The sequence below is a fragment of the Orcinus orca genome, chromosome 3 (genome assembly GCF_937001465.1).
Source record: "Orcinus orca chromosome 3, mOrcOrc1.1, whole genome shotgun sequence".
In the NCBI taxonomy this organism is placed as follows: domain Eukaryota; kingdom Metazoa; phylum Chordata; class Mammalia; order Artiodactyla; family Delphinidae; genus Orcinus; species Orcinus orca.
The window spans coordinates 133,574,754-133,587,311 of NC_064561.1; the positions used below are offsets into that span (position 1 = coordinate 133,574,754).

Below are 12,558 nucleotides of genomic sequence, written 5' to 3' on the forward strand. Positions count from 1 at the left end.
TATTTAACAAATTTGCTTTTGCATTTTAAGAATATGATAAAATTTTAAGTGAATATGAAACATTATTATGCATGGTTCTTTCTTACTTACCTATAAATGAAAATTTGTACTGTCCTAAATAATAGTTGAGGAACTTCTACTTGTGAAATTATTTTCCTTTGGCAAAGTGGATGGAAAAGATTTGGAAAAAAAAACACAAGTGCTGGCACAATTGACAGGAATGTTGGAAAAAATTTTTAAATGTTGGCATAGGAATTCTTTAAAAATTCTAACTTACTCACATGTGAAATGAAAGTAAAAAAGCATCTGTCCTATTTTATGCACACTGACTAAATAAAAATGAACAATTATATTTAGCAAAGTATAAAGCTGTTTAAACTAAGATATTCTCTCTGGCTTTTGGCGATCTTTATGTTATTTGTTCCACTGAATTAAAATATTATGTTTGAGTGCAAGCATACTTTGAAAAGCAGAAATTATAGAGAGAGGAGAACATTCTCTTTTCCAACTCTGATGATCCTAGATGAAATATGAAATTTTTGAGAGACTAAACACTTCTAATATACTTGAGAGGACAACTTTGGATCTTGGCCTCATCTGTCATTCAGCCCATTTGTTATTGAAATATTTCAAGAAGCTTTGGACATGTCTTACCACAGCATCTCTTGTTCTGCCCAAGGTGGAAGTATATAGATTAGGTCTTTAAGGATCACAACCACAATTTTTTTTCCACATTTTATGTTTTTGATTCTACTACCAGATGTGGTTATATTTCCACTGAAAACAAACAAGAAGCTTAGAGCAGTATGAAATTGTTTTGATTCCTTCAGAAATTAGTTTAAATCAGTGTTTAAAGGCCAACATGACATTTTTAGATTGTTTTGTGAGATGCTTATATTGTGTCTTGGTGCTGGAAAAAAACTATTGGAGCTCTTATTCAAGTTTTAGTAAAGATATTCTATTTTGCCATATGATTATTTATTTGTAGAATATATTGTTTTTCATGCATCAATTATTAAAACAAAGAGCTCAACACATGGTTTCATAACTGTGATTGAAATAGTCCACAGTGTACCTAATTTCCTTTGATCCTTTATGTTGAACAGTTCAGGCCGTGGTACTTGCCTTGATAATGAGCCTCCCAAGCGTGACTTTCTTTATCCAGCTGTGGCCCCAGGTCAGGTGTATGATGCTGATGAACAATGCCGTTTCCAGTATGGAGCAACATCCCGCCAATGTAAATATGGGGTAAGAAGTCTTAATCCTTATGTTTAGTCATTTATATGTGTTTTTCATGACACAATTGTTAAGATGGAATTTTAATGAATGTAGTTTACTTCTGGTAACAGTATTAACACAAATATGGCCTTTAACACTGCTCTTTTTCTGATATAATTTGTACAATATCTATTTCTAAATGTTTGAGTAATCCTTAATTAGACAAGTTTCAAATGTCTTGTGAGGGTTCTGGGCAGAATTTTAAAATTTTCTAACGTATTCCTTTTTTAAGTTCTGAGTTTACAATACCAACTTATGTTTGTCTTTGAAATATTACAATTTTGAAACCTCCCTGACTCCCCACCTTTTCTGGTACTCTAATAATTGGGTTAAGGGCATTTTTACTTTGGCTAGGAGCCTTTATTTTAACTTATACTTTTAGTACTGAGTCATTTCAAGTTGCTTTATCCACTGCCCACATTCTAACACGATAACTGAGTGCGGACAAGATGACATTAACCCAAATAGAGAAACAAGGAAAATTGCTATGGAAAAAAATGGAAGTATAATGATTGACTCTTCTTGTCTGCCTAAAAAAGTCTCAGTGTCTATCTCAAAAAATGTAAAAAAAAAAAATTCTTTTTTAAGTTTCATAGAGAAATATTTCAGTGTCTAATATAGGAAGATGTTCATAGTAGATACACAATAAAAGCATGTTGAGTGAAAGAATAGGATTTTTAAATGAAGGGTTTGTCAAAAAAATTGAAAATATATTTAAAAAGCAAGTTTAAGGCTTAGTTCCAACTTTTACGCAAATAGTGTATTTAAAATCCCTTTTTAAAAATCATAACAATAAAAAGAATTAAGTTTTAAGGTAGTTAAGACTAAACAATATATGCGTTGTACTGTACCAATTATTCTTCTTGGGTACAGTACAAAAGAAAGTGATTCTTTAAAATATCCCTTGAATGACAAGTATATTATTATTCCTAGTAGGCTTTGGCAGCACATTTTGTGCACTAGATTCAAAGATTGTGTGCAACTATCTAAAGATCTAGAGCCTTGAGTAAAACTTTGGCATTTCTTGTCTCTCTGTGAAGAGTCTGTACTTGTTTCTTGTTTCTGTATGGTTTTAGTTTCTTTTTTCCCTTGGCTTGCTTTTTCCCTCAGAAAAAGTCAGTCAAACTTTAATCACAGTCTTTGTATATACTTGTAGCTTAGTAGGTTGAAATTCATGATCAAATGTGATTACAGATTTTCTGTTAGATTATTCTCATCTATGGTCTCTCATTTCTTTGTTAGCAAGTGAAAATGTTAATCTACGTTTAGTGCTATATATTACTAACAAAGTTTCTTGGGTTGTAACAGATTCTTTACAACCACTTACACCTCTTAAGCTTGTGCCTGAAAAATTGGGTTTACACAATTGACAGCACACACACACACACACCCCCAAAACACACGTGTTTTATCTGGATTATCCCTAAGATTTTAAATGATTCTAAATGCTACTTTAGAACATAATAGTGGCTTGGAAGGTGAGAATCCAGACAGGTAAACAAGTCATACTTCTGATGGAAGCTGGAGGGAAAAACAAACCAGCCCTGATTTAGATGTCTATCTGAGTGTAGTATCCTGAGATGAATGCTGAACACAAGCACTGGAGGTTTAGAAAAGCACTGTAGCCTTTTAGTGAGGAGATACATTTGGTGTTGAAGCATCATGAAATGATCCCTCTTTCAACTAGCAGGTCTCTAATGATGATGTCAGGGAAGATTTTAAACAATGATCTGCAGAACGACCCAGAACTGCAGCAGTGGTCAGCTTTCCATCTCCGTCATGTGGTCATTGTGGGGACTATCAATGACTACATCTGTAGTTATGAAAAATCTTGCCTGAATTCTTTGTGAGTAGGTTCATTAATATACATTTGGCAATTTACCAGTGGAACAGAATAGAGACCCAAAAATGAACCTATGCATATACGATCAACTGATTTTCAATCAGGGTGCCAAGAATACACAATGGAAAAAGGATAGTCACTTCAATAAATGGCTTTGGAAAAACTGGACAGCCACATTCAGAAGAATAAAACTGGACTCTTATCTTACAACAGATGCAAAAATTAACTCAAAGTGGATTAAAGACAAATGTAAGACCCGAAACTATAAAACTACTAGAAGAAAATATAGGGGAAAATCTTCTTGATTTTGGTCTTGGCAGTGATTTCTTGATATGAAAAGCACAGGCAACAAAAGTAGATATAGACAAGTGGTACTACATCAAAATAAAACGCTCTGCACAGCAAAGGCAGTCAACAAAACGAAGAAGCAGTTTATGGAATTTGGAGAAATTATTTGCGAACCATATACCTGCTAACAGGTTAATGTCCAAAATGTATAAGGAACTCCTACAGTTTTAGCAAAATAGCAAGTAATCCAATTTAAAAATGGGCAAAGGAACTGAATAGACATTTCTCAAAGAAAGATGTACAGATGACGAACAGGTATATGAAAAGTTGCTAAACATCACTAATCATCAGGAAAATACAAATCAAAACTGCAATGAGATATCACCTTACACCTGTTAGGATGGTTATTATAAAAAGAAAAAAGATAACTAGTGTTCACAAGAATGTGGAGAAAAGAGAATTCTTATACACTGTTGGTGGGAATGTAAATTTGTGCAGCCACTGTGGAAAACAATATGGAGCTTTCTCAAAAAATTAAAATTAGAACTACCATATTATCTAGGATTCCTACTCCTGGGTGTATATACAGAGGAATTGAAGTCAGGATCTTTGAGTGTGTATTCTCATATTTATTGCAACATTATTCACAATAGCTAAGACATGGAAGCAACCTAAATGTTCATTGACCCCCAGCAGATTTTACTTAGCAACAACTTTTTACAGTGAACAGCAGCTAACTTGTTCTTGAAACCTTTAGAAAAAGAGTATGACAAGCATGCAAAGTGCTTTTCATTTACCTGACACATGGCAGATATTCTATACACGTTTCCCTTTCCTCTGTGAATATCTATGTCATCCATGATACCATCCTATATAGCTGATATGCTAATAGTGCTTCAGGAGAATCTGAGCCATCTGTACTTTGGGGACCATGTTAAGATACTCTAAGGGTCACATTTTGACTCGTTCTCATCCTTCAATCTCAGCTCACATGCAGTTTCTCTTCAGAGAGATTTTCTCTCTGATCCATCTATATGCAAAGGCTTCTCCCATTTACTTACATTTATGCTCCCAGTTAAAGCATAAAGGAAATTATGCTTTTCATTTCCTTCATAGCACTTATTACAATCCATAATCATTTTGCTTATTTGATTGCTTGTTAATAGTTAAATGTGATCTTCTAGGTAAGGCCTTTCTTAACAACCTTATCTAAACTTGCGCATGCATGCATGCACACATGCACACACGTACACAAACACACTCATTTCTTGTCATTTTTCCTTGCTTTATTTTAATCCTTACCATTTGTTACTTTCTAACATACTATGTATTTTACTTGTTCATCTTGCTTACTGCCTGCCTATTTATTCATGGCTATTTATAAAGTGAGTAGCACAATGCCTGCCTCATAATAGGAGCTCATAAAATATTTGGTGAATAAATGAGTGAGAAGAATTATCTGGCAAAGAGAGAGAGGAGTAAATTGATACAGCCACTATGGAGAACAATATGGAGCTTCCTCAAAAAACTAAAAACAGAAGTACCATATGACCCAGCAATCCCACTACTGGGCATATACTCTGAGAAAACCATAATTCAAAAAGAGACATGTACCACAATGTTCATTGCAGCTCTATTTACAATAGCCAGGACACGGAAGCAACCTAAGTGTCCATTGATAGATGAATGGATAAAGAAGATGTGGCACATATATATACAATGGAATATTCCTTAGCTGTGAAAAGAAACGAAATTGAGTTATTTGTAGTGAGGTGGATGGACCTAGAGTCTGTCATACAGACAGACTCTGTCATACATACAGAGTGAAGTAAGTCAGAAAGAGAAAAACAAATACTGTATGCTAACACATAATATGGAATCTAAGAAAAAAAATGGTCATGAAGAACCTAGGGGCAAGACAGGAATAAAGACACAGTCCTACTAGAGAATGGGCTTGAGGATTTGGGGAGGGGGAAGGGTAAGCTGTGACAAAGTGAGAGAGTGGCATGGACATATATACACTACCAAATGTAAAATAGATAGCTAGTGGGAAGCAGCCGCATAGCACAGGGAGATCAGCTCCGTGACCACCTAGTGGGGTGGGATAGGGAGTGGGGGAGGGAGATGCAAGAGGGAGGGGATATGGGGATATATGTATATATATAGCTGATTCACTTTGTTATACAGCAGAAACTAACACAACATTGTAAAGCAATTATACTCCAATAAAGATGTTTAAAAAAAGAGAGAGAGAGAGAGAGGAGAGAGGACCTTTGTGAAGACCATGAGGCTGTGTATTTGAAGAGCTGAGAGAAGGCCAGTGAGGCCGAAGCTCTCAAAGCAAGCATCATATACATGAGGCAAGAAAAGAGTAGGATCCAAATTACAGGCCATGTTAAGAATTCTAGGTTTTTAAGAGCAATGGAAAACTACTGAAAGATTTTTAATGAATGAAACCAAGATAACTTATTGATGTGCAGAGAATCACGGAATTTCAAAGACACATTATCTTAGGAAACAAATATGATTTTGTAATCTGGGAAAACCATATTGTAAAATTGATGACTTTTGTAAAGTGATCTATGTCCTCTTCCCTTCCCTTTTCTCTTCCCCTCCAAAAACACCCTACACAGAGTACTAAAGCAACTCTGCCACTGATAATACTCCCTTATAGCAATGCCCTTGTTTTTCTAGGGAATTGCAGATTTACTCTTATTTTATGGAAGGGTGCTGCTCCATAATTTTATGAAATGAATGGAGGTGTTTATGTACAGAAGTATGTGGGCTCCATAATTTTGACTTTAATATTGCAGAATCTCAGTGTATTGTGGTGGAAACAGAACATACAAAAAGAAAATATGACATTACTTTGGAAACTTTAAGACTTCTCATTCATTTTGAATCTTTCCAGAGGAAATATGTTTGTGGCAAGTGCTCTATTTTACTTACAGATCATTAAACTTTTTAATGTTTCTCTTCTACATACCTCAATTAAGTGATTAATGGTAGAATAATCTGTAAATGGCTAAGTGTACTACATTTGTTCCATACTTTAAGTTATGAGAGATTTTTAGGATCTAATATTAGACATGAAAGATCAAGGGAATATATATGTTTATATATAAAATTGGATTTATTAATTTATAGTAAGAAATGTAGCCTCTCTGTTTATATTCAGTCAACTGTACTGAAATCTGAACATTTTATTACCTAAGGAAGTCTACCCGGTAGACAAATTTATTATCAAAAGTTTTTTGGTAAGCATAGAATTAAAATACAGGATAGTATAAATTATTTTTATTTAACATATTAATTAATATCTTTAATAAGCATGCCATCAAGCTGTGTCTGCCTGAAGTATAGCTCTTTGGAGTAAGGGTAACCTGCTAAAGATAAGATATATTTGAGTTCTCTAATCAGGGTATTATCCCTGTGGAGTATACTTAAGACAGACCTCTTTTGTCTCTTAGACTCAGTTTTTAATGTTTTCATGGTTACTCCCTTTGTTTATTATTTTATCACTATCAATTAGCTAAGATTCAAGTAATTTTTGCTTTCTGATTAAGAATCATTCCAATAGAAATACTTTATTAGTCTTTTTAGGGTACTGTTGGCTACCTACCAAATTTTATTTTATTTTATTTATTTTTTTTGCGGTACACGGGCCTCTCACTGTTGTGGCCTCTCCCACTGCGGAGCACAGGCTCCGGACGCGCAGGCTCAGCGGCCGTGGCTCACGGGCCCAGCCGCTCCACGGCATGTGGGATCTTCCTGGACCGGGGCATGAACCCGTGTCCCCTGCATCGGCAGGCAGACTCTCAACCACTGCGCCACCAGGGAAGCCCCCGAACTTTATTTTTAAGAGATGCAGGTAACTTGGGAGAGGATAATAGTGAAATACTTAGAAGTACATATAAGGGAAGTTTAAAGAAATTGAGTTTGAATAGCCTGTGAAAAAGAAAGCTAAATGTTGGCTTCAAAATCACTTTCAGGCTTTGGAACATTTATTATAGTTTGATTCCTGGTAACAAATTGTTCTCCTTCCCCACCAAGAGCATAAAAAAACACAGTCGCCTTAATTTTTACAGCTGGAAGGTTGTAGATTAGGTGGTAGGAAGAATTTCAGGTTATTAAATATTGAAATTTTGTACTGAGGGAGATTGTAGAATCACTTTTCTTGAGAATTTTAAGGTAGCATAAATATTCTACAATATGGTTTGATATGGGCTTAGGGAATAAAAGGTATGGAATTGTTTTAACACCTCAATATTCTTTTGGAGTCCAAACATATATATCAGGCATATACTTGACAAGAAGTTGACGTAATTTTTATTTTTCCTTGAATTTCAAGCCAAAATCATAGGTTCATAATCATTTGTGTTCTTAGAGATCAGTAGTTTTTACTCTGGGTTTGCTTCTTAGAAGTATTTTTTTAAAACAAGTTAATAATTTTTAACCCTTTCAAATTGATAATTAATTGTTTAATCTGCATTTCTAGATTAGTTTTTTGTTTATATATGTATATATGTGTGTATTTAATGTATATATAAAATACATATATAACAAAAAATATATATAGATATGATCTTTTTTTTTTTGCCTTTTTTAGGATCTCTTGCACTTAAATTACCCACGTAACAGGATTAACCTATTTAAAGCTGAAATAAGGGTGCATTATTCTCTTTCTTCAAATGACTACTAAATACCTGGAGTCAGGCCACAGGGTCACCATATGTTGGTTTTCAATTTTCCTTTGTGTGATACAATGATAAGTAACCTTTCTAATCACTGATGCTCCTTCTTGACTTCTTCAGTGCTCTGCTCTCCCCCTGGGCCATCATGATCCTTTATTCCGAATAGCTGTGGAGAGATATTACCTATAGGATAATGAGGACAAAGAGAATATTTCATATCCAGAAGCAAGGACCAAAGATGGCCTAGGCTTTAGGGTTTCCCAAGGACAGAAAATTTGTGTGTATATCTTTATTGATCTTTACAGTTGTTTAAAAAATTAAAAAAGAAAAACATCTAGCAATAAAAATGCCATTTTCTCTTCATATACTGTTTTACTTTCTTAATGATACAATAGTTGTGAAATGGTTTTGCGCTTTTATGATATTCCTTGCCCCCTTATGTAAACTGCAAATTTTAATTTTCCCAGGTAAATCAAAGGGCTTTTCTTCCCATTTTTTAGCATCATTTAATAGCTATAGTTACTTGAAAAGAATGGAAACATTAGAAAAGATAATCCTAATTTCTTTTATTGTACTGAAAGGGTCTTTGACTGTAAAATAATCAACTATTTTATTCTGATCAAAGGAGCCTGAGTTCAGTTCTTTACAAAGTTATTTTCTGAATATCAGGTAAATTATTCTTCATTAGGTAATTACTTCAAAACCCTCTCTATATATTTTTAATTATGATTTATACTTGCTAATATTTTCATTGTTATTAATGTTTGCAAACCGTGTCATTCATTTGAAAAATCAAATAGAATAGAAATCTGGAAGTTGATATTAAAATTTTAAATAAGTAGGAATGTTTTAACTGTCTTGTCTTTTGGAAAACCATGGAACACTTTTGAGGAGTATGTTAACAGTATCCTTAAGTGGTGATGTTACATTTAGAAGTTCCAATAATAATAATGTATAAGTTGGTGCCTAAGTTCATATATTGAATGGATATATTATGAATTAGTACATAATAGTCTTAATTTGAGATATCGTCCTTTAAAATACGGGTAAAGGGTAGAAGGATATTACGAACATTTAGTGAGTTTTTGTATTATGTTAAAATACAAGTAAACCTTTGCTAATCAGCCTTAATTGGCCAATGACTTTATTCAATTTTGATACATTTAAAAGAAACTGAAAGTAGCTTAATTGTGTGGAGATATTTTGGGCATTGATATCAGACAGCTGATTCAAATCCAGATTTAGTTAGGATTGAAGCAAATTGCTAAGTCTTTCTGAACCTAAGTTTCTCATGATTTCTAAGATAAGAAGATTGTCATGATGATTAAATGAGATACAAAGATGCCTAGCACAGTAATTAACAGTATACCCTGAAAAAATGTTAGTTTCTTTCTTTTTTTTCCTGCCTACAACATTGCTGCTAAGAGGTTATTTAGTGTATGCTGGAGTATCTCCAGTGATGGGAAATTTCAGTTTTATCTTATGATTGTTCAGGTCTGACTTTTGGAAGATTTTCTGTACATTGAACTGAAATCTGCATAGCCCCCAGCTTTTTTAAACCTTTTATCCCCAGTTTTATTGAGAAATAATTGACATAGATCACTGTATAAGTTTATGGTGTACAGCATGATGGTTTGATCAACCATGGTCTAGGATCTAGCAGTTTAGAGAAAGAAGGGTATTTCTGAAAGTATGAAATTGTTCTCAGATTCTTTCAGGAAGTGTACCTCTTTCTCGGTAAGAAATAAAATTTTCTTGTTTTTTGTCTTCCAAGAGAATATTTTTTATCTTGGGATTCTCAATTGGGGTATCAAAATCTTTCTGCGGTACGCGGGTCTCTCACTGTTGTGGCCTCTCCCGTTGCGGAGCACAGGCTCGGGACGTGCAGGCTCAGCAGCCATAGCTCACGGGCCTAGCCGCTTTGTGGCATGTGGGATCTTCCCGGACCGGGGCACGAACCCGTGTCCCCTGCATCGGCAGGCAGACTCTCAGCCACTGCGCCACCAGGGAAGCCCCTCTAAATCTTTCTTAACCAAGTTAAAATTCTAGATGAGAGATCTATTTGAAAACTCTTCAGAGTCTTCTCCCAGACTAGCTTAACATCTTGAGAGTGTTTCCCATCCTTAGATTTCTAGCCCATACTTTAAACAGCAATCTGAGAGAACTTAATGCCCTAGCAGAATTCAAATCCCCGAGAGCCCACTAACATAATAAAATCTTTTAAAAGCAAGAATCAAACTTTCAAAATGTGTCATTCCCTAAAGGATAAGAGGGCTTTATCAGAGGACTGTATTGTGAATCTTGAGATTAAAGTTTTGGAAAGAGTATCTTGAGCACTTGCCATTTTGGGTAGAGATTTTCAAGGCATTTTTGGAAAATAGAGTTTCTATAACTTGACTAAATAGTGTGTTTTCCTAATAGGTTCTATGAATACTGTCCTTTTCAATGATAGAATTTTCATTGCATAGTTCTGTCTAAAGAAACTTTAGGCTTCTTTTACTTCTGTCTAAAGTAATCATAAAATATCAAGAGGATGGTCCAGGATTATGGATAATTTTGTTAGCAATTTCCTAATACATTGTCCTAGCAATGCGTCTCTGTTTTTGTGAACATATTTCTCTTTGAATATGAATATTTTTGATACATGGGATAATATTTTAAGAGCTTAAAATGGTAATCCTACTGCTTTTAAAATAAACTAAGAGAATATATTTAGGAACATATAGTAAGAAACCATCTCCTATAGAAAAGGAAGAATAAAGTAGTATAAATAACATTCTCTTTAAACAGAAACTGAAGCTTTGAAAGAAAGAATTTGTAATACCTTGGACTGTAAGAACAGGAAAGTTTTATCTTTATATTATGATCCACAGCACATGTTTTTCTTTTCTGATGTTTTAACTTTATTCTAGCTCAGTAGTTCTCCACATGGAATTTAAAGCAGATGAATAAATTAGATATGATATATAAATTTTGAAAAGTATTTTAAAAGTCTAATATAAATTTTATGTCTCTTTCTCTGCCTGGTGGAGTGGAGCACCCTAAAGAGGGGCCCAAATAGATTCTTTCCTTTTGCTATACTCTGTGAGGCATCTCCATTTGTAGTAATGGTTAACCAGCGAATTCAGTGTTACCGCTGTATTTCTGAATTGTGTTTATGTGACATAAATTCTTTTTTAAAATTTTTAATTAAGATATAATTGACAAATAACATAATGTTAGTTTCAGTTTACAACATAATTATTCAATATTTGTATATATTGCAAAATGATCACAACAATAAATCTAGTTAATACCTATCACAATACACAGTTACAGACTTTTTTCTTGTGATATGTGGCATAAGTTCTTACAATTATGTTTTGAGAATAAAAGGGCAGTTGGGGAATAATAGCAATAGAATTGAATGTTATATATAAATGTGTCTTTACATTCAAGATCAATATATTTTGCGCTTCCCTGGTGGCGCAGTGGTTGAGAGTCCGCCTGCCGATGCAGGGGACACGGGTTTATGCCCTGGTCCAGGAAGATCCCACATGCTGTGGAGCGGCTGGGTCCGTGAGCCATAGCTGCTGAGCCTGTGCATCCGGAGCCTGTGCTCCGCAGCGGGAGAGGCCACAGCAGTGAGAGGCCCGCGTACCGCAAAAAAAAAAAAAAAGATTAATATATTTTTATTGCAAATATGTATTTTTTACTTAATGGTTCCAGTTTAAATTAAAAACCTTTAATATCAGTAATGATGCTAGTCGACAATCATATATAACAATAAACTGAAAAATTTGAGTATTTTCTTCAAAGCAATCTGTGTTTTGGCTGTTCAAAGACTTTACTTTGGGATATGTTGGACAGCTTATTTTAAAATCTGATAGATTAATATAAGTGTGAACAAAATGAGGTATTTTATATTGCCAACATTACAATAAGTGTAATTCTCCCATGGTGAAGTGGGATAATGAGAAATCATAATAAAGAAGACAAAACAGCGCCAAATAACATCTGAAATATATCAGTTATGGAAATGGCACATAAATAGCAGCATTTGTTCAAAACCAAATTTCCCTTTCATGAAAGTGGGCTACATTGATGAACTAAAAATAACATTGCTAGATTGTTCTTTAGGCATTTATGAATTTTATAAATCACTTCCTGTCCATTCCCGTAGTGTCTCTCTTTCTCTCTTTTTAAAAAATACACTTTATTTGAATATTTCAGTAGGACTAGGAAATCACCTACTTGGCCACTCTATTAGTAATTGGAAAGTTTGTGCTATTGTATATTTTGGGGAGTAATAAACATATATTTCCTTTCTACATATTCATTCTTTCTCACTACTCTTCTCTATTAATGAAATTTCTGCACATTATTTTAAAAAGATTCTAATCAGTATTAAAAACTAAGATATACTTTATCCACTGAAATAAGAATCATAAAGACAAATATTAAAATGATTTTGTG

The 12,558-nt window shown here is 34.0% G+C and overlaps 1 protein-coding gene across 1 annotated transcript in view; it reads left to right on the top strand.

Moving 5' to 3' along the window:
• Window positions 1–12,558, top strand: part of ADAMTS6 (ADAM metallopeptidase with thrombospondin type 1 motif 6) — a 266,593-nt gene that overhangs the window by 152,039 nt on the left and 101,996 nt on the right. The window contains exon 10 of the mRNA XM_004270746.3: window positions 1,107–1,248. Within this exon, the coding sequence (XP_004270794.1) occupies window positions 1,107–1,248 (142 nt within the window). The remainder of the gene's footprint in view (window positions 1–1,106; window positions 1,249–12,558) is intronic.